We start from the raw sequence: 24,967 nt of genomic DNA on the forward strand, positions 1-24,967 counted from the left end.
TGAATTTGAACATTATTACAGGGGGATTAATTAGGAGCAGCATCCCTAAACTGAGACCTACGCCTACTTTGTCATCTCGGTATTAGTTTTTCTCAGAGTTCTTGGCACAATAATTTTTTTTTTGAAAGAAATGTATTTAGAATCAACCATCATACGCAGACGTAGAAAATTATGTCAGTTTTTCCAGGTAGCAGATCTTCGGTGGCCTTCTGAATTAACGAGAAAAATGTTTCCCTGATGATATCTCGCAGTGTGGGTAGTATTTTTAAAATGAAATGACTAAATGCATTGGGCCTACCCCAGGCCTGGGTCAGGGCTACAGTCGGAAACCTCCGCGGCTTCAAGAATCGTGCAGTTTATTTAAGCAGCAGGGGTTGTATTGCTCTCAATTTCCACTAAATCAACATGCATTCGGTATGAAGCAATTAAAGTTCAAAGCCTTTTGGGGGAAAAAAGAAAAGAGCAACATAGACCCGAATCAAAAAAAAAAAAAAAAATCTATCTAGTCCCAAAGGGGGCACGGAGCTCTATCTGCCGGAAGCGTCCATTTAAATTCCTACGTTGTAAGGAAAACCAGTCCTTAGCTGTTAACCATTTGCAAAAGTTCAGGATGATTTTGTCGCGCATTCATTCCCCACGCGTTAGGGCGGTCAGCGTTGTTTTTTAAGAGCGAGCGAGCGAGAGGAGACCGGGGGCAACCTGAGAGCAGCGTCGGCTGCCGCGGGGACCCCTGCAAAGGGCACTGCACGCTTTTGCCTCGCTTGGCACAGTGCCCTGCGGTGCGCCGGGGGCACCGGGCTTCGGGGACCTGCTCGGAGGCCGACATTTTCCCGAGCAGGAAGTTTTCACACTTTCAGGCTCTGGATGGGTGTTAAGCGCCCCGCCGAAGGCCAGGCGGCTCTTCCCCGGAGAATTAAGCCGCGGGGGGAGCCGGCGGGGCAGCCCCAGGTGCCCCCGTGCAGCGCGAGGCCGCGCCCCCGTCCCCGCCGCCGCCGCCGCCCCCACCCCCACCCCCACCCCCACCCCCGGGCGCCGGACCGCAAGCTCGCCCCGCCGCCCGCGGGGAGAGGCCGGCCGCCGCGCACGCAGCCGCCCCGGGCTTCCGCCTCCCGGCCGCTCGCTCCCCCGGCCGCCTCTGCTTCGGGGCCGCGGAAACCCCGTAGGAGCGGGGCGGGCCGGGAGCGCGGTTTGGCCACCGCTTGCTGCAATATTCTTCCGCCGCGAGGCAAAGAGTCCCAGCCGCCCCCAAGGCCCCGGCATGTCCCGCGGCCCCGTAATATCGAGAAATAACCAAATTTGGATTTTCCCACCCACTTGCTTGGGCTATTCTCCGAGGTAAGGACCCCAGGATCACAATTTGGTGGGCGACCGGAGAGCGACGAGAAAATTCCTCCGCGAGAAAACGGGTTCCGGCCGCGAGCCTATAAAAAACGGGTGGCGCGGCGCCGCTGTCTTTCCAGTCGGGCGCTGAGTGGCTCTTCGGATCATGTCTGGTGGCTCCGCGGACTATAACAGGTACGGCGCTGCCGCGGGGCCGGGGGTCGCGGCGGGTCGTGGCGGGTCGTGCGACGCCGGCGGAGGTGCTGGCGGTCGGCGAGCAGCCTGGGGGCTGTGGGTTCGCGGGCGTTTCCTGGAGGCTCAGCGCCTCTCTGCCCTTCGAGAAGCTTCCATGATGGGTAGGGCCTGGCCTGCGGGGAGACGAGGGTACAAAAACGGACTGGTTGGAGGGGCTTTTTTTTCCCCCGTCCCCTCCCGAAGACGCCCTGGCATCCCGGACGCGTCCCCCGCCCGCCGGCGCACGTTTTAGTTGAGCGGTGGCGCAGTCCGCAGTCGACACCGTGTAGCGGGGGGGGAGCTCTACCGGCGGCGGAAGGCGCGAGTTGCAGGCTCGGCTTTGGGCGGGGGGAGGGGACGGCGGCGCCCGCCCGCTCGCCGGCCGCGGCCTTGCGGGCGGATGGGGCCGCGCCGGCAACCGGGTCCCCGCGAACCGTTGGCACCGCTCTCGCCGGGCCGCGGCCCGCGTCAATCACCGCGGCTTGCGCAGTGTGAGGGGCGGAGCTCAGCGCGTGGAGCTCTCGCGAGACCGGCTGCCGCCGAGACGGGAGCGCCTGGCGCTCGGGCTGGGGGAAGGGCCGGCGGCCGTGGGCCTTTCCTGGGCGTCCCCTGTGGTCGGCCTTGGGGCGGGCGCGCACGGAACGTGACGGGCGCTGCGCCGCCGGCTCCCGGGACTGCAGGCGCGGGTGGTGCGCACGTGTGGGGAGAGTGGCCGGCCTAGCCTAGGCCGTCCCCGGGCCGTGCAGGTAAGAGGGCTGGGGAGAGGGACGTTCTCTAACTGCGGTGTTCTTGTCGGCAGAGAACATGGAGGCCCAGAGGGAATGGACCCCGATGGTGTCATCGAGGTAAGACCTCTGTGTTGGATTCTGGAACGTGGGCAAGGTGAGGTGTTCATCCGACTGACTCAGGCGTCCTTTTGTGTGTGATTTACAGAGCAACTGGAATGAGATTGTTGATAACTTTGACGATATGAATTTAAAGGAGTCTCTTCTTCGGGGCATCTATGCTTACGGTTTTGAGAAGCCTTCAGCTATTCAACAGAGAGCTATTATTCCTTGTATTAAAGGTAAACGAGCTAGCTAGCCCTTTTTGAAACATGCATTAACTGTTCTACATAACTGACCTGGACCATAAAAGGGAAAGTAACTTCTGGGGGAATAGCACCTGTTTGTATTCCTTAAAGTGAAATGATGGCAATCATCTTTCGGGACTGACCTGAAATGAAGAGAATACTCATTGCTGATCACTTGATTATTTGGGCATAATTAATGTTCCAAACGGAATACATGGTGTGAACTAGAAGTGGCGGTTTGATGTGGGATCGGTAAATATGTATCCTACTTTTTTTAGGGTATGATGTGATTGCTCAAGCTCAGTCAGGTACTGGCAAGACAGCCACATTTGCTATTTCCATCCTGCAACAGTTGGAGATTGAGTTCAAGGAGACCCAAGCACTAGTATTGGCCCCCACCAGAGAACTGGCTCAACAGGTATTGATAGTGTAGTTCAAAAAAACTGCTTGCGTGTTGCATAGGTTTCAGGTTTCACAACTGTGAAGAATTTAAAACTTAGTATAAATTGGTCCTATCGATAGGAGCCCTCCTAATTGTCCATGCATGCAGGGAGTTTTTGTTGAGTTAAAAATAGGAACTGGGTGTGCAGGTATGGTTTGCAGGGTTGTGTAACAGATTTGAGAAACCAAAGTGTTTTCAGGGTGGACTACATCTGTTCCCGTTTTTAAGTTTGAATGCAGTTGTGCAACATGAAAACTGCAGTGACATGTTATTTGACTGTCTCAGTAGTTTGTGATGCATCTGTTGCATGCTATGTTTTCAAAGCTCACTGCTATATTGGCTTTGAAGTAAGACCTTGCTAATAAAACTAGGTTTTATTAAGGTCGAAAGGACGTAAGCTCCAGTACTTTGGGAAAGACTAAAGTTACCAACAAGTTGTCCCTAGATGTGCTTACAGAGTTTGTTCCATTATTTACACCTTCCTACACAATGAAAAGCAATGTAGGAAATGATGTAACTAAAATCATTTAATTAACTTAGGTGGTATCTGGGGTAACAGGATCCCAAGTTTGACAAGGCACAAGGAAGACACGTTAAGGGACTTTTGTCATGAAACAGATCAGTCTGCATTTTAAGCTTGGAAGTAGTTAAGTGCTGTGCATGCATAGAAGCTATTTGCAGACCAGTTATTTGCTGTTATGCTTTGGAAGTTTAGTCACAGCCTGTAATTCTGCTGTGTAATAATAAAGGGTTTTGGCTTTTAGATCCAAAAGGTAATTCTGGCACTTGGAGACTATATGGGAGCAACTTGTCATGCCTGCATTGGTGGAACCAATGTTCGGAATGAAATGCAAAAACTGCAGGCTGAAGCACCACACATTGTTGTTGGTACACCAGGGAGAGTATTTGATATGTTAAACAGAAGATATCTTTGTAAGTATTGCTGTCTCTGGAGTATAGTTTATTTTAAATTAAAAGTTTGAATAGTATCCCTGTGGATTTAGAGCTGATAGTATGTTTGGCTTTCTTGGTCAGCTCCAAAATGGATCAAAATGTTTGTTTTGGATGAAGCAGATGAAATGTTGAGCCGAGGGTTTAAGGATCAAATCTATGAGATTTTCCAAAAATTAAATACAAGTATTCAGGTGAGCTTTCGTTTTTACTCTTTCATATAGTAGCTGGGGGCTTAGGTTTAATGGAAGTTAAAGTACAACTGAAGTCTTTGTCCCGCTCCCTTCTTAAAGCTATTGGCACATAACTATGACACTTGGTTATAGTTTTATTGTGAAAGTTGGCTATTTGTGTGACAAGATAATCATTGTCTTTTTAAGGTTGTGTTGCTTTCTGCCACAATGCCAACTGATGTGTTGGAAGTGACCAAAAAATTCATGAGAGATCCAATTCGAATTCTGGTGAAGAAGGAAGAATTGACCCTTGAAGGAATCAAACAGTTTTATATTAATGTTGAAAGAGAGGTAATTTGTCTAATTACTATTAAATTTTGGTTTTTTATTTAACCTTCTTGTATAAGCACTGTGCTAAAATTGCAGAAACTAGGATTGCCTTAGTTTTTGTAATAATGCTAGCAGAGTACACACAAGAAGAAAAGTAACTGCACTGGATTGTAGAGACTGGGGTGGACCTCTTTCTTAATGTCCAGTGTCCTTTGTCTTAAGATTTGGTGCAATATGTTTTAGAATGGCCTAACAATGAATTATAATGAACATGAATTGGAGACTAGATTTTAATGACTGTTAACTTTGAAAAATTGTAGGAATGGAAGTTGGATACTCTTTGTGACTTGTACGAGACACTGACGATTACTCAGGCTGTTATTTTTCTCAATACAAGGCGCAAGGTGGACTGGCTCACTGAGAAAATGCATGCCAGGGACTTCACAGTTTCTGCCCTGGTAAGAGGTGTCCTAGTAGTGATAATTATGCTCCCCGACCCCCCATTAAAGCAGGATTTAGACTACAATATAGCTGTTAAGTGCTGTGTTGTCGTTCCCCCTGCTCAAAATAAAGCTGTTTCTTAACTATACCTGTCTGCTATACCCCTGTAGCAGCCAGGGACGCTTGGTCTCATACATGTCAGTGAAATTAAATAATTGATTTGACTGGTGATTCTTGAATTAAGGTTTGTTGATTTGCAGCATGGTGACATGGACCAGAAGGAAAGAGATGTTATCATGAGGGAATTCCGATCAGGGTCAAGCCGTGTTTTGATCACTACTGACTTGTTGGTAAGTCTCTTACTGATCTTTTTAATCTACCAAAAGTTTGTTTTGGGGGGAAGGTTTTTTAATAACCTTTACCAGATTGGGCTGTTTGGGAGATTAAAGAAAAGACCACACTCCACAGTGGGCTATATCACTTAACGTATAGTTCACTACTATTTTGTGGCCTACATTATGTATCTGTGTACAGTTTTAAATTAGAATTTGAACATATACCATTGTATTGCAGGCTCGTGGGATTGATGTGCAACAAGTGTCATTGGTTATAAACTATGATCTACCTACCAATCGTGAAAACTATATTCACAGGTGAGTAGGTGGCATCTTGTTACTATATCGGTGAAATAAATTCATGTGTGACTTTTCTACAGACTGATTTGTTTGAAAGGCAACTTCATTATCAGGGAAGTAAAGACGTAGTAACTTGGTTAAGATGTCAACTAAATTTGTATTTGGGAAGATTGGTCATCTGCAGTGGGAAAACAGTCGTAAATGTTGCCCAAACTGTGGATCAGGTTGTTTAGATTTGTTGGTCTCAGCTTATTTTTGAGTTTTTAGTGATCTCGTGTCCATGTGCTTTCTTGGTGATTGTAGTTGGGATTTTCTTGGTGTTGTCTGGTAGCAATTTGAGCAGTCCCTGGTTTAGTTATAGTGGCTTTATCCCTAAGTAAATTGAACTGTACTTTGTTATATGATGTAAAAAAAGACTTTTTAAAAAATACAGGAGTCGATAGCAGCAGTTGATGACGAGATGGCGCTCAGAAACGGCGTTGACGTAATTTAGGACGTGGAATCATAAGCGAAACAGCACACTGTTTGAATAAAGAGCGAGTCGGTATTTATATTTGTTTTTCTTTTGTCATGATTATTTGATATTTTTAAGTTGCTCCAGCCAAGGCATTTTGTATGTTAGTTTTATTAGGTGGTTTGTGTTGTCTGGTTTCCATGAGGAAGGTAGAAAGCTGCTTTGGAGGTAAACACGTTTGAGTAATTTGAGTTACAACGTGTAAAACTGAGCAAAAAAGCAGTGATAAGTTTGGGTTACCATACCAAATACTCGTTTTCCCACTGGAAAAAGTTGTAAGTTTTAGACAATAGTTAACCTTGCAGCATTTGTATTTACAGTTTACAGTTCCAGATGTGCGTCGAAATGTATTACATAACTGTTCTTCTTGTTTTATTCCTGGTGTTTACATCTGTCCCAGGCTGACCTCTGCTCTTGGCTGGCCCACTTTGGTATGGGCTTTAATTTCACTACCCCAAACACAATACTGTCATCTGCTTTAAAAGTAATGCTCAAGACACCGGATAAAATCTCATTTTGCAGCCAGACAAGCCTTGAATCCTTTTGGCACTAACTGCAAAGGAAGATTTTTTTCTCTAGATATTGATTAGCAGCTAGTGCGCTCCAGTTAGAAGCACGAACTGTAACCTTATTAAGTAAACAGCAGCTGATGGTTAACAAGTGGATCATCATGTTCAGTAGTTCCCATTGGAGAAGTAACATTCTAATTGCTATGTTTCTTTCTCTACACAGAATTGGCAGAGGGGGTCGATTTGGGAGGAAAGGTGTGGCTATAAACTTTGTTACTGAAGAAGACAAGAGGATTCTTCGTGACATTGAGACTTTCTACAATACTACAGTGGAGGAAATGCCAATGAATGTGGCTGACCTTATTTAATTCCTGGGATGAGATAGTTTTGAATGCAGTGCTCGCTGTTGCTGAATAGGCGATCACAACGTGCATTGTGCTTCTTTCTTTGGGAATATTTGAATCTTGTCTCAATGCTCATAACGGATCAGAAATACAGATTTTGATAGCAAAGCGACTTTAGTCGTGAGCTCTTGTGAGGAAAGGCATTGGCTTTATCCTCTTTAGAGTTAGACTGTTGGGGTTGGGTGTAAAAGATGGGGTCTGTAAAATCTTTCTTTCTTAGAAATTTATTTCCTAGTTCTGTAGAAATGGTTGTATTAGATGTTCTCTATCATTTAATAATATACTTGTGGACTAAAAGATATAAGTGCTGTATAAAATCAGCCAATTATGTTAAACTAGCTTACCTGCCTTTATTGTGTTTGTCATTAGCCTGAATAGAAAGGCCTTTAAAATTGATTTTTTTTTTTTTTTAGAAAGCATTTGAATGCATTTTGTTTGGTATTGTATTTATTCAATAAAGTATTTAATTAGTGCTAAGTGTGAACTGGACCCTGTTGCTAAGCCCCAGCAAGCAATCATATCTTAGATAGGGTTAAACCCCCAGTAAAATTGCCATATTGCACATGTCTTAATGAAGTTTGAATGTTAAATAAATTGTATATTCACTTTAAAGGTGCTTTGGTGATTTTTATTTAAAAAAAAAAAAACCAAGTATCCTACAAAATTTTAACAATTCTGTGTTAATTGCTGCATCACTGTAGCACAGAGGCTGATCAGTTGTAGATGTTCATCGGCACCATCTGCTAAGCATTTATCTGCTTCCTACAAGAAAACCAGAAGTTAATAAAGTTTGCCCTTGGAGTTCTATTAAACATTGTGCTGAAATGTGCAAAAATGCCTACTTACAGCAAGTTTTTCTGTGATGATGGATTTCTGTTTATCAGAAAGATTATCGTTCTCTACAACCACATCATGAAATTGACTTACAAGCTGAGTTGCTGCATGACCCTCATCTATTAAGTCCTGTAACAGAAAGTTGCATTTGGTATGATCATTTAAGTTTCCCTTACCTGGAAGTGAGCAGTAAAGGGACTTACCTTTACCACAGCTTCCAGTTTGTCAAAAGAGCCACTCTGACATGCAGCAAATATTCCATCAATAGTCCCAGCTGGTATTACCTAGAAAGTTGTTTAAAGATAAGCCTTTATCTCCAGCCTGGGTAGAGTTCACTGTGTAAAGCTGTTTCTGTAACACTAAATCGACACCCTTGGAAAGGCAAAGGAAGAGAACTTGGGGAAGAGCCTTATACTCCTCTACCATGAGCTCAAGAAAGCTAACCTTCTACCCTGCCTAGGACCATCTTTATTTTTTTTTTAAATTTATTTTTATGTATTTATGATAGTCACACAGAGAGAGAGAGAGAGGCAGAGACATAGGCAGAGGGAGAAGCAGGCTCCATGCACCGGAGCCCGACGTGGGATTCGATCCTGGGTCTCCAGGATCACGCCCTGGGCCAAAGGCAGGCGCTAAACCGCTGCGCCACCCAGGGATCCCTGCCTAGGACCATCTTTAAATTAGATCAGTCACTATTCTGTAACCAGGGTGGTCTTTTCTTTGCTTCTAATAGTTTCTGGTTTGGGTGCATGATGGAACAAGAATAGCTGATCTGGTCAGTGGGAGAACAGCTAAAAATTCTGGGTGGCTGGTACCCAAGTGGTTCTATTCCTCTACAGCAGCTAAAGTCAGTCAAGTTTAAAGAGGGAATTTAAGGGAAGGTGCCTCCTTTCCTAACATACCACTAATAGACTGCTTTTAGAAAGCCTATAATTCCCCCAAAATTAAAGGGGACAAATGCTATAGATTTCATCATGGTATGAAAAATATCTTTGGGAATCCCTGGGTGGCTCCATGGTTTAGCGCCTGCCTTTGGCCCAGGGTGTGATCCTGGAGCCCCAGGATCAAATCCCATGTCGGGCTCCCTGCATGGAGCCTGCTTCTCCCTCTGCCTGCATCTCTGTCTCTCATGAGTAAATAAAATCTTAAAAAAAAAAAAAAGGAATCGCATGATCTACTAGTAGCCAGTCAGGTGCCCCCATCCATTTCATTGGGATGCCTGGGTGGCTCAGTGTCTTAGCACCTGCCTTCAGCCCAGGGCGTGATCCTGAAGACCCAAGATCAGAGTCCCACATCGGGCCCCTGCATGGAGCCTGTTTTTTCCCCTCTGCCTGTGTCTCTGACTCTCTCTCTCTCTCTCTGTGTCTCTCATGGATAAGTAAAATCTTAAAAAACAAGGTTTTGAAAGTAGTAGTGATCCTACTAGTAGTAGAGATGAACTCTGGCATTATTTCCCTAAGTGGGATATTGCTCCCTCTATATATGACCCTTTGTCAGAATGTATCTGTAAGAACAGGGATATTAAATTTTTAAAAAATATTTTATTTATCAAAAGAGAGAGGCAGAAGGAGAAGCAGGTTCCACGCAGAGAGCCCAACATTAAATTTCTCTTAACTCCCATATCCCTGAAGTGTTCTTGATGGTTCCAGGTTATTCCCTTATTAGACTGTTTCTAGCATACTACTTGGCACATACTATAGACCAAATATGCCCCTCAAGATTCAGATCTTAGACTGCCCAGCCTCTGGAACTCTGAAATTTGTTTATAAGCCACTAAAGCCTATGGTACTTTGTTAAAGCTGCCTGAATGGATTAAACCAGCACATAATAAACATTCTGCATACATCTTGTCAATGAAAATTTTTTAAGAGCCACAAGCCCACTAAAAATTTTAGAATATTTAGTGCCCTTACCCCAGCAATGTCTGTGATCACCTTCTCTGTGATCTCCTTTCCACCTGTTAATCGAGTAGCACTTTGAAGAAATGTAATGGCTTTTCTTAAATCTCCTTCTGACACTTTAACAAGATAAGCTATTCCCTGAAAAGAAAAAAAAATTTTTTTTTACCCGTGATGGATGGCCAATGAAGACTTCTTGATTTTAATAAAAGTGAAAAAACACTATGTTTTGGCCTAAAGTTAGTGGGAGAAAAAATTCATTTTCAGTTTTAAGGAAATGTTATTAGTCCTAAAATGGAAAAATTCACACAGCATCAGTACAAGGGAAGGCTAGAGATCTCTTGCCTTTGGAAGAAATTTGCAGAGAAAAATGTTCCATAGTTCTATTTTCTTGAATATATAAAAAGATTTAAATTATGATTAAATTCTGTTATAATGAATAAGGCCTATATATCCTCTTTCTATACCAAAATTTCACCACCAAATTTGTTCAAGTGATATATTAGCTAGGACACTAAAAAATCTTATTATGCAGAGATTTGTTACTGCAGAGTATGTATCGTGTATGAAATCTGTCCTAGTTCTGGCTCTGTGAAATACTGATAATAAACTTCTAAGAGTAACAAGAAGGTTGAACCTATAAATCCTACATATTCCAACTGTTGCTCTTTTAGCTTAACTTTGCCTGAAGGTGTAAGAAATTAAAGCAGTATGTTTGTTTTTAGGACTTCTTATGAGTTCATCAAAGGCATTTGTAACTGCAATATTTGTAATACTTAGTAATTACCTCATTGCTAACTTTGACATGTTCTTTATCGGCAATGTCTAGTAATCGCTGCTGTTGAATTTTATCGGACAGTGGTTTGAATCGGAACTTAGAACATCTAGACGTCAGAGGTTCAATTATTCTGTAAAATATTGGGGAAAAAAGTCAGCGTCTGAAGATGATTTTCCCCCAAAGAACTCCTTTTTATCAAGAATAAATCAAGATCTGATGGAAAAGAAATTACCATAGCCTTGAAACATTGACATTTTTTTCTCTCCCTAGCTGGGGTCATCAACATGAGGCTGCCCCACATGCACCTTCAGGGTAACGTACATACCGGCTGACGTAGTTGCAGATGAGACAGAAACGGGTGGTTTTAGACTCCTTCTCCATGGTACGCCGCAAAGCTGCCTGAGCAGCTGAGGTCATAGAATCTGCCTCATCCAAAATCACAATCTTAAAAGGGGGACACGGCTTCCCACTGATACAGAGAAACAGGACTTATAATTCATGTATCACCACCAAAGTCTAATTTTAGAACATTCTTATGGTCCCAAAAAGAAATCCCAGGCCCTCTAGGAGTAACGCTTCCCGAGTATCCCAGCTGTAGGCAGTCATGAATCTCTCCCTTCTGTCTCCACAGGGCTGCCTACCCTGCACATTTCATGTAAATGCAGTCATACACTGTCTTTTGTGATTGGCTTCTTTCACTCAGCATCCTTTCAAGGTTCATCCATGTTGCAGGACATCACTACTCCATTCTGTTTTTACTGCTAAATATGGCAAAGAGATATACCACATTTCTTTCATTCATTCATTCATTCATTCATTCATTCATAGGCTGATGGCTGTTTGGGTTGTTTTCATGTTTTGACTACTATGACTAATATTCTTTTTTTTTTTTTTTTTTATTTATTTATGATAGAGAGAGAGAGAGAGAGAGAGAGAGAGGCAGAGACACAGGCAGAGGGAGAAGCAGGCTCCATGCACCGGGAGCCTGACGTGGGATTCGATCCTGGGTCTCCAGGATCGCGCCCTGGGCTAAAGGCAGGCGCCAAACCGCTGCGCCACCCAGGGATCCCCCTATGACTAATATTCTTAAGAACATTTTTGAAAAAAAATTTTTTTGAACATCTTTTGAATAGACCTATGTTTTCATTTCTCGTGGTTATACCTCGGACTTAAGGTTGGAATTGCTGGGTTGTCTAGTAATTCTCTATGTTTAACTTTTAGAGGTCCTGCCAATTTATTTTCAAAATGTCTGTAGAAAGTAGAAGAGTTCTAATTTCTCCACATTCTTGCCAGTATGTTGTCTTTTTGCTAAGAGCCATCCTAGTATGTGTAAAGTGGTATCTCATCATGGTTTTGATTTGCATTTCTCTATGGCTAATGATGTTGATGAGCATGTTTTCATGCCCTTGCAGGCCGTTTGTATAGTAGTCCCCCTTATCCACAAGGAATGCATTCCAAGACCCCAGGAGATGTCTGAAACCCTGGATAGTACCGAACAGCATATAAATATACATAACATATTTCTCCTATACACACATACCTATTATAAATTTCAATTTATAAATCCAGCACAGTAAGTAAGAGATTAACAACAATAGCATCATTAACAGTAATAAACAATTTTAATGATATATGTAATACAAGTTACATGACTGTGGTCTCAGAATAGTTTATTGGACTGTACTCCCTCTTCTTGTGATGTGAGATGCCAGGATGCCTGCTTGATGAGGTGAAGTGAGGTATGACATAGGTACTATGACGTTAGGCTACTAACGACCTCCTGATGATAACATCAGAAGGTGGGTCATTTGCTCTGGACTTCAGCAGAGCAACTGGTGAGTACAGGCAACTGAAACTATGGAAACTGAAACCATGGATAAAGGGTGACTATCTTCTGTGGTGTAAGGTCTACTCAGTTCCTTTCCTTTTATATTGGGTTTTCTCTTGACTATTAAAATGTAGTTCATTTTTTAAAAAAGATTGTATTTATTTATTTATGAGAGACACAAAGAAGAGGCAGAGACATAGGCAGAGGGAGAAGCAGACTCCCTGTGGGGAGCCCGATGTGGGACTCGATCCCAAGACTCCAGGAACATACCCTGAGCCAAAGGCAGATGCTCAACCACTGAGCCATCCAGGCGTCCCAGTAGGAGTTTTTTATATATTCTTGATCTGAGTCCCTTATCAAATACAGGATTTATTTTTTTATTGTTTTAGATTTTTTATTTATTTATTCATGAGAGACACAGAGAGAAGCAGAGACATAGGCAGAGGGAGAAGTAGGCTCCCTACGGGGAGCCTGATGTGGGACTTGATCCCAGGACCCCAGGATCATGACCTGAGCCAAAGGCAGAGACTCTCAACCACTGAGCCACCCAGGTGTCCCCAAATAGAGGATTTATATGCATTGTCAATCCGAGGTAGATTATCAAAAATCATTCACTTCCTATAAATTCTTAAAAGTGTGCTCTGATATGAATTAAATATATGCCAGGTTCCAAAACTTTAATGTTAGAACTCTGTCACCTAAAGATTATAAGTAGCTGATTAAACATCTCTGTTTAACTCAGGGCAGTCCTATTTAAATTATTAATAATACCTCATCTTTTATTCTAAAAGTGTCCCAGTATAGACAATAACTTAAATGGAAATATGTATTAGGAAATATAGGAAATATATACTGAAGCTTAAGCTGACAGAAGATTTTTTTAATAACATAATTAACAAATATCAGGATTTTTCACTAGCAGTATACCAACCAAACTACCAAATTTGATTACTAAATAAATACTCCTGAGACATAACATCAGTTAAAAACCCTTGACAGCTCAACAATTTAAAATTAGTTACTATAATGGGAAGGTCATTTCTGGGTTTAAATAATTTAGATAAAGGGGCACCTGGCTGGCTCAGTCAGTAGAGCATGCAATTCTTAATCCTGAGGTTGTAAATGGGAGCCCTATGTGAGATTACATTAAAAAAAATAAAATCTTTTTTTTTTTTTTTTTTTTTTAATTTATTTATGATAGTCACAGAGAGAGAGAGAGGCAGAGACACAGGCAGAGGGAGAAGCAGGCTCCATGCACCGGGAGCCCGACGTGGGATTCGATCCCGGGTCTCCAAGATCGTGCCCCGGGCCAAAGGCAGGCGCCAAACCGCTGCGCCACCCAGGGATCCCAAAAAAAATAAAATCTTAAAAAGAAATATGATCCAACATGAAAAAGGAGTTGGGACATTTGGCAGAAATATGTTTTTGTTTTTGTTTTTTAAGATTTTATTTATTTATTCATGAGAGACACAGAGAGAGAGAGAGAGAGAGGCAGAGACATAGGCAGAGGGAGAAGCAGGTCCATGCAGGGAGGCTGACGTGGGACTCGATCCAGGGACTCCAGGATTACACCCTGGGCCAAAGGCAGGCGCTAAACCACCGAGCCACCCAGGGATCCCAGAAACATGTATTTTAAATAATGCAATGACATGGTATGAAGAAGGAAAAGTGAGCTTTACTTACTCTGAGCGACTTCCTGACACAGTTAATTGAGCAAAATTCTTCACTTTTTCTCTAACTACTTGTATTCCACGTTCATCAGATGCATTTAACTCAAGAACTCTTAATCGAAAAAGTTCAGGCCTATGTCAAAATGAAACAAATATGAAACATCATAAAGCATGTAATAACTAAGTTTAAACCACATTTTTAAAAAATTTTTATTTTATTTTATTTATTTATGATAGGCACAGAGTGAGAGAGAGAGAGGCAGAGACACAGGCAGAGGGAGAAGCAGGCTCCATGCACCGGGAGCCTGACGTGGGATCCGATCCCGGGTCTCCAGGATCGCGCCCTGGGCCAAAGGCAGGCGCTAAACCACTGCGGCACCCAGGGATCCCCTAAACCACATTTTAACCATACACATTCTGTAGTACTAAATCCACCTAGTAAACACTAGATAGAAGGCATGCGATCACTTTCATATTTTTTATATTGCAGAGACATGCAGTTTTTTTCATGTAGTTTAAAAAACAAATGATACATAATTCGTAAAATTTTAAATTTAGTTAGAATTATATCATAAACATCTTGCCATGTTATAAGAACCACTGTAAATAACATTTTAATAACTTATATGACATTCTATCCAATAAGCATACCATCATTCATTTAATATTCTTCTATTGTTAGGTATTTAGATAGTTTTAATACATTACAATTTTAAATAATGCTGCAATACAGCATATTTTCAATTATTTCTATAAGGTCGCTTGCTAGGGACTAATACCGGATCAAAACATAAACAAACAAAAAAATTTTTTTTGAGTTAAAAAAAAAAAACTATTAAAAATAGCTCACCATAGGGTCACTGAGAAATCAAAAGAAGATGAAAACAACTGGCACGCCCTTCCAAGCCACTGTTTTGAAAACTTCCTCCTACTTTACTATACATAAATATATTTTTTGATTAAAAAAACAAGAGTTGGAACTTAGTTTTGTCTTTAGTTTTCCTAAACAGCATGATATCCTAAGCATTTTTTATGGGCATAAACATCCATAAGCTCTGTGCATATATTTTCTATTTTAAAATGACATATATTATGAAATGCGGAATTCATAATTAAGTTCTTTTAGTTCTATAAGAACAAATGTTATTTTTAACAGGATATTTAAAAAATTATATAATTTGGACTGACCTACTCTGAAAAAACTAACAAACTACCTAAGTTTCATTATGACTACATTGCTAAGGCTGGTTTAGATTGGATCTGAGTTGTGGAATAATTAAAAAAAACCCTCTTTTATAATTTCTTTGAGAAATAAAAATTGCTGTCAAATAAAATAAAATATTAGGTTCACAGCACCTTCCCTCTTTTTCTTCCTTTACATTTCAATAGAACTAATTATCTGTACATATTTGATGGTTTTAGAGGAACCTATTTTCAAATGTAGGATTTCAGATGTACCCTTTGCTATATGCCTGATATAAAATTTCTGGATAAATTCAAGATAGCCTTTGGTACACTTGATCTTAGCAAAAAGGCCAAGAAGAACTAGACAGACTTCTCTATGTCAGTGCATGTTTTAGGGATATCATACATACCCAGGCTGATATGTATCTTTTAACTCTAGTTAAAAGGCTCCTTTACAATGGTTGGCTAAGCCAAGACAGTCAATCCTGGGGGAAGAAACTAAGAAAATGGCTCACATAGATTTTCTGGTGTACCTGGAGTTCTACTGGGGCAACTACTACATACTTTGCTCACACTCAAGATACCTGAGGGCTAGCAGCTTGCCTAGCCACTCCAGAGGCAGGGTCTGGAAAGGCCAGAGCAAGAAAAAACTTTAGAAGGGGTGGTATCGGTCAGTATCATGAGACATAGCAGATCCTATCACACAAAGACATACATGGGAACACAACCATTTAGAGAGCAATGAAAGTATTGGCATGACTAAAAATAGGATGGGTCCTCTGGGCTCCAAAATCAAAATGGAAAAGTTAAAGTGATGAAAAAATCTTGAGGCTTCCTAATTGTTGTAGTATATTCAAACATTTGAATAAGGTTCAGAATGAAGATTATAAAAGATGTAAGCAAGCTTATTTACTGGAGGGGAGGAACTGGAAATGGGCCCACTAAATAAATAAAAAATACAGAAACAATAACCTTACAGAGATCAAATACAAATTTTTAGATAAAGAAAGGCAGAGATTTTTGGTGTCAAGTTTAAAAAAAAAAAAAAAAAAAAAAGAGAGATGTTTCAACTTACCCAAAGAGTTCCCTAGCCGCTGCCAAAATAGTAGATGTTTTTCCAGTTCCAGGTGGCCCATAAAACAAGAGATTAGGGAGCTGTGGAAGTTAAAGTTTATTTTTTAAAAATTATATTCTGGTATATGAAATGATGGTGGAAAATGTGTATAGAACAGTGCAACAGCTTCCCTAACAGGGCACATATCTGAATACAATATTTCTTAATATAACAAGTATTACACTGTTAGCAGTTGTAAATCCTGCTTTTTCACATAATTCTATACTCCCTCCCCCCAAATGTCTTTTCTGATATCTAAGTTGAATCAATATTTATGATTGTTCTATACAAAATATATTTAGGTGAAGTTTTCAAAGCAGGAATCAGAAACCTTCCTTTTAAAAGATTTTATTTTTTATGTAATCTCTACACCAAACATGGGGCTTGAAATCACAACCCAGAGATCAAGAGTGCACCACTCCATTGACCAAGCCAGCTAGGCACCTCAAAACCTTTCTTTTGAAGGGAATCTCGGGCTTCTGTGAATTCTTATCCCACCTCTCTGCTCAAGATTAGGCAAGATTTGATATTTTAAAAAGATGTCCATTGCTTCAAAGGGGAAACAGACCAAAGAACTTTAATTTGGCTAATACCGAGGAAAAAAAGAAAGAAAAATACTTATCAAGACTCTGGATGAGCTGATGTTCCAAGAACAGCGGGAAAAAAAGAGCATTTATTAGGTGCCAGGCAATACTATATGCCATGATTATATACCCTGTAGGGATGCCCACATACATCAGGAGAATTAATTAGAAGAAGGGGTAAGGCTAAATCACTAGTTCTTCTTTTATATTTTAAATCTCACTAGCTTGGCTCCTATCAAGCATACAACTAATCTGGGGTAGACTGATAAATGTACTAAATTCCATGAGCTGTCATAAAACTGCACTCTTTAGTATGTCCTTTCACGTACAGAAATCACTGTACATAGGAAACTAGGCAGCACGGTTTATTTGCTTCCATTCTCGCCTAACCCTTGACCTTCCTATCCATTCTTCACCCAAATCAGCTGCCACTCTTGCTTGCTACTTGAAACTATTCACTGGCTTCATACTCCACCTAGAAAAACAAAACCAAACCAAAAACCAACCTGTACGTCCATGGATGTCCATGATCTGCTCACCAACTCTCTCACTTTCCAGGCTCCAATTTACCATGAATCCTAACAACCAAGCACTGTATGACCTTATCTTGTCCCCCATGAGCTAGGGTCTGACTGCTTTTTTCCTGGTTAGCCAACTTCTACTGCATCACAAGTCAGAAGCCTTCCCTAACCACCCAATCTAAAATAGAACTCCTCGGGGATCCCTGGGTGGCTCAGCAGTTTAGCGCCTGCCTTTGGCCCAGGGCGTGATCCTGGGGTCCGGGGATCGAGTCCCATGTCAGGATCCCTACATGGAGCCTGCTTCTCCCTCTGCCTGTGTCTCTGCCTCTCTCTCTCTAGGTCTCTCATGAATAAATAAATAAAATCTTAAAAAAAATAATAAATAAAACAGAACTCCTCTGTTAGTCTTTGTTGCACTTACTTCAACTTGCACTTATTTATATATATACAGTAATTTGCAACTATTGTTATTTATTTAGTGATTTGGTTTAATTGTAAAATACCTGTCTACTTCACTATACCGAAAGCTTAAGGTCAAGAATCTTAGGTGCTCTATTCACATCTGTATTCTCAGCATCCTGCACAGTGCTCAACATATGTCCAGTAAATAAAACAATGTAGAAATATATTAATTGAAGATGATTACATTGGTAGCACATAGCTTAAGATACAAGTTATGAGTTTCACTACTTAAAAACAAACACCAAAAAACTCCTAAGCTTTTTGACTGGTTTTGGTATCAAGGTAATGTTGGCCTCACAGAACGAATTTGGAAGTTTTCCTTCCTCTTTCTATTTTTGGGATAGTTTGAGAAGAATAGGTGTTTAACGTCTTTAAATGTTTAGTTAAATTCATATGAAGCCATCTGGTCCTGGACTTTTGTCTGCTGGGAGATTTTTGATTACCAATTTCATGACTAGTAATCAGTCTATTCAAATTTTCTATTTCTTCCCAATTCAGTTTTGGAAGATTCTATGTTTCTAGGGATTTATCCATTTCTTCTAGGTTGTGCAATTTGTTAGTATTTATTTTTCCATTGTAATATTCTCTTACAATTCTTTGTCTTTCTGTAGTGTCATTTGCTATTTCTCCTCCTTCATTTCTAATTTTGAGTCTTCTCTTTTTCTTGAGAAGTCTGGGTAAAGGTCTATCAATTTTATCTTTTCAAAGAACCAGGTGTTGGCTTCACTGATCTTTTATATATATATATATTTTTTTCCCTTAGTCTCTATTTCACTTTTTCTACTCTAATCTTTATTATTTCCTTCCCTCCAGTAGCTATGGGCTTGTCAGTTTGAGTATAAAAAACATTCCTAGGCTTCATCTTTAACTATTATTTTGATTCATACATACCTCAATATTTGTAACAATTAATCCATGTAACTATTACATAAAGTAACTTGAATTTTTAAAAGCATGGTAAAATTACTATACCTTACAATTTTATATATCTATATCTATATAGTGTATTCAACAACTACATGTAAAATATTAGTTCTTAAAATTGATTTCTGATGATCATCTATTGTAAAATCTATAATACTTTAATGTAAATGATGGAGTGAGTGCTCAGTTTTGGCAGCACATACACTAAAGTAAATGAAGGAATGAATTCTTTTTCTCTACTCTGTGGAATTTAAAATTACTTCATCTTTAAGTTTCACAGAACTTAGTCTGAAAAGAAACAAAATATTAAATAAGAGTTTTAAAGAAGTAAGTTCTTAATTCAGTCTTCTAAGATAAATGGCAGAAAGTCAAGAACTGGGTCATAATCCCACTACATTTGCCTCAAGGAATGAGAATACTACCAATCAAAATTTATCTTGTTCTACAATCTGTGTAATTATTACTATACAATTAAAATTGTATACTGTAAAATTAAAAGGTAAAGGTATTTGGATCAAATCAAAACAAAAACTGGCAAAGATTTTTAATAGTTTGATAAATATAACTTCTTTCAAAATATATACTGTTATAGTGTAATTCTGGGAAGAGAATGGCAGCAAAAGCCAAAAGAACCTCTAATTCAAAGTAACCAGTTTGAGAGGAAGGAGGCAAATCTTACTTGGAAATAAAGGAAAACACCACATCCCACTTTTATCTGCAACTTTTCTCCTTCTTTCACTAAGCTCTTACAACACTTCATCATATATAATTTTAAACTGCTAATTCTTCTAATGGGGCTATCTTGTCTCTGAATCATCTAAAGTGTAAGTCATTCAAGAATTTCTTTTATCCCATATATGACAGCAGGAGACACAATGCTATAGGCAGAATTAAATACTCATTTTTTGTATTGTAGTTCAAACCAAATTCTAACATTAGGTAAGCAATTATACTTTCAAAGAGTCTCAGACTCTTCTTTACAGCACATATTATCTATAATTATCTTGCTTATTTGGCTTACACATTTATTCTCCATCTCTCCCCACAAAAAAAAAAAAAAAAAAGCCATGAGAAAAGGGACCCAGTATGTCTTGTTCAATGGTCTCTACTTAAGTACGTACCGTGTAACAATGCCAAGATAGAACAGGAGATGCTTAATAAATATTTGTTGAACTCATCATCCATTATACAAATAATTATCAAGGGCCTACTGTACATACAGCTACTATTTAAGGGGGGCAGGTGATTATAAAAGGAAGGAAAAGGATGAATAAATGAAATCTTGAATCTCCCAATGACATGAAACATCATCTGCTACTCACATCAGCTCCCTCTAAAGACTTTTTCAGCACTGCAACCACTTCTTCCTGGAAAGCAACTTCGTCCACACATTTTGGGCGACTGGGGAAAAAAAAAACAAACCAGAGAGATTATTTAGTATATTACAGTAGCCACAGAAATGTCTTAAGTGTTCCTTTAGCTAAAATACCAATGATAATTCTCATATCCTGGCAATAAAATAGGAAACTTTCATTATTAGAAGTAGGTGGAAACCCCATTTGTATTTACCTTAAGCAAATACAAACTGAAAGAGTGAAGTTACTTTTCCCTTTATAGATGCACTGTTTGTATCTATAATACTTAGAAAAATTAAGCAAAAAGATTTTATTACACCACTCAAAAATTTAAAGTGAACACTTGCTTAGAAAGTAATATATTTTGACAAGATCATAAGATCATGCACTTAAGCTGAAAAGAGAGAACTCTTTCCTCAGGAGAGGAAATTATTTTGGTTAATATAGCTAATTAATACCAATTTCCTCCATCACCTAACTCCACAAAAAATTCCTAGCTAGTCACTTGATTGAGGGCTAAATAACAAATTTAACCAAAATGAAGTATAACAACATATAATTTTCATCCTGCATCATTAATTGATGATTTTAAAAGAAGCTGGACAAAGTTATACTCCTAACCCCAAGGTTAGGTATTGTGCTTAATTAGCTAGCTGAAAGCTCTTCTTTGATTTATACATTTCAAATTAATCAGGTAAATGCCAAGTAGGAATTTTATGACAGAAAATGTTTTCTAGGGAAACCAACATTAAATTATAAACTAGGGTTTCATGTTCAAATACCTGTAGGGGCCAGGAAGAAAACAAGAGTAAATAAGGCACAGTGTAAGGCAAGAGAAAACAGAAGGACATATGACCTCTCCAGAATGAGAAGCAGCACTCAGGTCCATTTAACCACTGTCAAATGATAATTTTTATCTAGTTCTGCTTAATCTCTTGAAAAACTGAACATCTCTAGACTTTTTTCCCCCCTCTGCATAATTTTTTATTTAAAAATCTAGGCTTTTATGTGAAATTTCCCACTTTAAAAACCACTGTTTGTGCCAAACAAAACATGAGGGTCTTACATGATCTATAAGTAATCCGCAAGCTTTTAATAATAATTGAGGCTACACCAGGAGTTACAACTATTGTCATAATATGACTTAGCTGATTGAAATTTAAGAGCCACTTCAAGTGTTGTTTTTGACAAAATGTATGAACAAAAAACTCAATTATTTCCCCCTGTCCGTAATGGAAGGGGGAAGAGATTATTTGGATTTAAGGAGAACTCCTGACCCAAGAGCTTATGACTACCTTCTAGCAATTGTTTTCTCTTATTGTGTATCAATCTCTAAAACCACAGTCCCGAGTTACAAAAAGTCCTTAGTTCATCTATAAAGTAATTAAACTAGATCATTTGATGGCACTTTCAGTTGCAAGGCTCTAGGACTTACATATTTGGATGATTTTCAAGCACATCTACACCAAGCAAATCATCTCCTTCTTAAGTAGCAGTTAACAACAACAAAAAAGTGACTAAACTGGTTAGAGAAGTAATTTATTAACTATGTCAAGAAAAATAGAAGCATTCTTACTATTTTTCCACCCATGGAACAGGTTTGGTTTTCTTGTTCTCTCCACTGCTTCCAGCTGTGGCAGCTATTCCTCGATCCTTCAGTGGTGGTTTAGTACTGACAGATGTGCCTTTTAGAAAAGCCTGCATGGTTACTGCACCCTGACCAGATGTAAGACAGAAAAGGAAAAGCTCTTCTGAAATCATTACAAGAAAGAACAGCAAGAAAGCACATTTAACCTCGTGCAAAATATTCCAACAATTACCTACCATATAAAGGACATCACCTCATAACCTAGCATCCTCTAAATGTACTCTACTGAGAACTAGAGGGACCATATAAGAGGCCAAAGTGCTTAAGGAACTTATTAGACTCTATAGTGAGAGTTACAGATCAAAGCTAAATCTAATGACTGAAACATTTTTAAGAGTTTTTGACGAATTTGTCATTAATGGCCAAACTGCATGGGCTTCTACAGTCTCATCCAGTCCAGTCATGGGCCTAGCTCTAGCTCAGGCCCTGAAATGCACTTAGCGATGAGGAGTGCTGGGACCACAATGAGAACTTCTATTTCTTTTCTTGGGCCTAGAGCTCCACTCAAGGGCTTTTGCTGGAAGAACCAATGATTGCCTTCAGAAGCTGTTTTGTAGGAGGGTTGGGGTGAGGACTATGTTGTTAAAATGGAAACAGCTTGGGATGCCTGGGTGGCTCAGTGGTTGAGCGCCTGCCTTTGGCCCAGGACATGATCTTGGAGTCCCAGGATCGAGTCCCAGATCGAGTCCCATGGAGCCTGCTTCTCCCTCTGCCTGTGTCTCTGCCTCTCTCTCTCTCTCTCTCTGTGTCTCTTATGAATGAATAAATAAATAAATAAAACCTTTAAAAAATCTCACCCAGAAAATAACTACTATTAACATTCAGGCAAACTTTCTTCCAGGCAGTAGAAGGCTGTTTTAGGGATAGAAAACCATCAGCAGGGTATCCCTGGGTGGCTCAGCGGTTTAGCGCCTGCCTTGGGCTCAGGGGCATGATCCTGGAGTTCTGGGATCGAGTCCTGCATGGGGCTCCCTGCATGGAGCCTGCTTCTCTCTCTGCCTCTCTCTCTCTCTGTGTCTCTCATGAATAAATAAATAAAATCTTAAAAAAAGAAAAAAAAGAAAAAAAAAGAAAAGCATCAGTAGCTTGCCTGAAATTCCCCAGCATTACTGGCAATACTACTTTCTTCACTGCTTTTCCCCAGGGCCTAGGGGTACATGGGGGTACATGACAGATGCTCCATAGTATTTGGGGGCTGAATTACTACCATTTATGAGGCTTGGCTTCCCCTTCTGTAAAAGGAGCTAAGGCCTATTCCATAAGGTAGTTAATAAAATAAATAAATAAAAAAAAAAAAAAAAAAAAGAAATAGAATTTTGAAAGCCCTCATGTACTGTTGGTGGGAATGTAAATTGGTGCACACACTATGAAAGAATTTCCTCAAAATATTAGAAACAAGAGTTACCATATGATCCAGCAATTCCACTACTGGGTATCCATACGGAAAAAGAAAAAGATCACTAACTCAAAAAGATATATGCACCCCTATGCTCAATGCAGCACTATTTACAACAGCCAAGACACGGAAAGATCTAAGTTTGTTCATCAGTGGATGAATGGATAAAGATGTGATACGCACATGTAATGTTACTCAGCCCTAAGGAAGAATGAAACCTTGCCACTGTGGCAACGTGGGTGGACCTTGCGAGTATTATGTTAACTGAGACAGGCCGGTCACAAAGACAAATACTGCATGATTTCACTTACGTGTGGAATCTAAAAAAAAAAAAAAAAACAAAAACGAAAACAAAACAAATGAAAACCTAGACTCAGATACACAGAGCATCAGAAGGGAAGGGGGCGAAAGAGGGGAGGCGATTAAGGCGTACAGACTAACAGTTACTCGGGGAGTCCTGGGATGCACCGCCCGGCGTAGGAGATGCGGTCGGTAAGTGTGCAATGCGTGCAAAACGTCTCATCACTGTTGTGCCCCTGAAACTAACACTGAATGTCAACTGGACTTAGACCTCAGTTTACTTTTTTTTAAAAAAAAGAAAGGGCCCCCAGGGAAAGCATCCTCCTGCATCCACACCTTTCCTGGCACTTGGGTGTACTCCGTCGGCAGACGGTTTAACCACCGTAAGCAGCCAAGCTTCTCGACGCTACCGGACACTCCGTCCCGGCCCCCGGGGGCAGTGACTACTGCACGCTCCGACAGCCCGAAGCAGGGCTCCGGAAGATGCGGCTCTCGGCCACCGCTTCGCAAACGGGTGCGCGCGGGGGAAGGCGGGGAAGGCGGGGGAAGGCGGGGGAAGGCCACCCTCACAACCCCCCGGGCCGGTCACCTGTTGTCCCCGGCACGGCCTGGGCCCTTCAGCCGCTCGGCTCCGGAGGGTGCACGCGGCCGGCTCGTCCCTGGGGCTTCCGGTCGCAGAGTCCTCGCTCCGTCCGCCGGGGCGAGAGCATCAGGCCTGGGAAACCCCGAGCCGCCACACGGAGCGGCACTCGCCGTCCCCGCCCTCAGCACCGCGGCCCCGGTTCCCGCCACCGAACGCGGGGCGGGACTGCGCGGGCACGCAGCGCGTCACTTCCGGCCCGCCGCGCGCACGCGCGCTCCTCCTCCACGGAGCCTCCGGGTCGTGCGCCGTTCTGCTTGCGCAGGTGCCACGCCGGCTTTTAGGGGACCCCCCGCCTCGGAGTGGAGCGAGGATGGCTTAGGAGGCGTAAACAAAGCTCCACCTGTTCTCGTGCGTTCTTCCGAGTGGAGGCCGCGGCGGAGGCTGAGGGCGGCGGGCCCGGCGAGCTTAGCGGACGCGGGCGGGGAGGGGTCTCGCCGGCGCCGCCGCGGGGTGGGGGCGGGGCCCGCGGTTCGCGGTTCGCGGTTCACGGTTCGCGGTTCGCGGCTGGCGGCCGGCCTCGGAGCCCGCTGTGTCTGCCGTGCGGGTCTGCCCGCCCCGTGCGGCGCCGTGAGCCTCCCTGGGCGTGCTGCGGCCTCTCGCACACTTCTCTGCGGCGACACCGCTCGGCCGGCCGCCTGCTGCCTCCGGAGGAGGATGAGGCTTGGGGAGGCTGCGGTCGGCCCCTCGCTGCGGAGGGCGCTCTGCCGTCCTGCCCTCTCCGCCCCCTTCGTCGGCGCGCGGCCCGCTCGGTGCTTTCCTGGGAGACACGTCTGAAGACGAGGCCTTCGCCCTTTTGAGCGCG

The 24,967-nt window shown here is 41.6% G+C and overlaps 2 protein-coding genes and 4 non-coding genes across 10 annotated transcripts; 5 read left to right on the forward strand and 1 right to left on the reverse strand.

The window, feature by feature from the left end:
• Window positions 1-1,390: 1,390 nt before the first annotated feature.
• On the forward strand, window positions 1,391-7,637 carry EIF4A2 (eukaryotic translation initiation factor 4A2). Of its 3 annotated transcripts, none has more exons than XR_013369459.1 (12): window positions 1,391-1,515; window positions 2,354-2,399; window positions 2,488-2,620; window positions 2,905-3,044; window positions 3,833-4,001; window positions 4,104-4,213; window positions 4,400-4,543; window positions 4,843-4,980; window positions 5,224-5,313; window positions 5,537-5,616; window positions 6,032-6,138; window positions 6,845-6,986. XR_013369459.1 is itself a non-coding variant. In XM_077880009.1 (11 exons), the coding sequence occupies exons 1-11, from the start codon at window positions 1,487-1,489 to the stop codon at window positions 6,987-6,989; spliced, it is 1,224 nt and encodes a 407-aa protein (XP_077736135.1). In that variant the 5' UTR covers window positions 1,395-1,486; the 3' UTR covers window positions 6,990-7,637. The 3 variants fall into 3 exon arrangements, 1 of the variants encoding a protein (XP_077736135.1); XR_013369458.1 differs by having other exon boundaries at window positions 6,032-6,142; window positions 6,845-6,985; XM_077880009.1 differs by lacking the exon at window positions 6,032-6,138 and having other exon boundaries at window positions 1,395-1,515; window positions 6,845-7,637.
• On the forward strand, window positions 2,735-2,803 carry LOC144302808 (small nucleolar RNA SNORD2). The gene has a single exon (XR_013369865.1). It is a non-coding gene; the product is annotated as a small nucleolar RNA SNORD2 (small nucleolar RNA).
• On the forward strand, window positions 4,585-4,760 carry LOC144302804 (small nucleolar RNA SNORA81). The gene has a single exon (XR_013369860.1). It is a non-coding gene; the product is annotated as a small nucleolar RNA SNORA81 (small nucleolar RNA).
• LOC144302790 (small nucleolar RNA SNORA63) lies at window positions 5,029-5,160 on the forward strand. The gene has a single exon (XR_013369847.1). It is a non-coding gene; the product is annotated as a small nucleolar RNA SNORA63 (small nucleolar RNA).
• LOC144302796 (small nucleolar RNA SNORA4) lies at window positions 5,340-5,481 on the forward strand. Its single transcript, XR_013369853.1, has one exon. It is a non-coding gene; the product is annotated as a small nucleolar RNA SNORA4 (small nucleolar RNA).
• RFC4 (replication factor C subunit 4) lies at window positions 7,375-24,328 on the reverse strand. Of its 3 annotated transcripts, none has more exons than XM_077880010.1 (11): window positions 24,112-24,327; window positions 21,755-21,894; window positions 20,146-20,224; window positions 16,294-16,373; window positions 14,047-14,166; window positions 10,861-11,004; window positions 10,545-10,665; window positions 9,773-9,898; window positions 8,063-8,143; window positions 7,872-7,988; window positions 7,375-7,787 (listed from the first exon to the last, which is right to left on the reverse strand). In XM_077880010.1, exons 2-11 carry the CDS (start codon window positions 21,880-21,882, stop codon window positions 7,692-7,694), a joined length of 1,092 nt encoding a protein of 363 aa, XP_077736136.1. In that variant the 5' UTR covers window positions 21,883-21,894; window positions 24,112-24,327; the 3' UTR covers window positions 7,375-7,691. The 3 variants fall into 3 exon arrangements, with proteins under 3 accessions (XP_077736136.1, XP_077736137.1, XP_077736139.1); XM_077880011.1 differs by lacking the exon at window positions 24,112-24,327 and adding an exon at window positions 23,859-23,984; XM_077880013.1 differs by lacking the exon at window positions 10,861-11,004 and having other exon boundaries at window positions 24,112-24,328.
• Window positions 24,329-24,967: the final 639 nt, after the last annotated feature.

The sequence above is a fragment of the Canis aureus genome, chromosome 31, assembly GCF_053574225.1.
Source record: "Canis aureus isolate CA01 chromosome 31, VMU_Caureus_v.1.0, whole genome shotgun sequence".
Taxonomy (NCBI): Eukaryota; Metazoa; Chordata; class Mammalia; order Carnivora; family Canidae; genus Canis; species Canis aureus.

Bases quoted from the DNA above. Each gene is read 5' to 3' on its own strand.
- EIF4A2 (XM_077880009.1), top strand. From the start codon at position 1,487: ATGTCTGGTGGCTCCGCGGACTATAACAG. The intron at 4,214-4,399 runs GTGAGCTTTCGT...TGTCTTTTTAAG, and splicing joins AATTAAATACAAGTATTCAG to GTTGTGTTGCTTTCTGCCAC. The intron at 5,617-6,844 runs GTGAGTAGGTGG...TTCTCTACACAG, and splicing joins CGTGAAAACTATATTCACAG to AATTGGCAGAGGGGGTCGAT.
- RFC4 (XM_077880010.1), bottom strand. From the start codon at position 21,882: ATGCAGGCTTTTCTAAAAGGCACATCTGTCAGTACTAAACCACCACTG. The intron at 14,167-16,293 runs GTAAGTTGAAAC...ATTTTGACATAG, and splicing joins GCGGCTAGGGAACTCTTTGG to GCCTGAACTTTTTCGATTAA. The intron at 9,899-10,544 runs GTAATTACTAAG...TTTTCTTTTCAG, and splicing joins ATGTCAAAGTTAGCAATGAG to GGAATAGCTTATCTTGTTAA.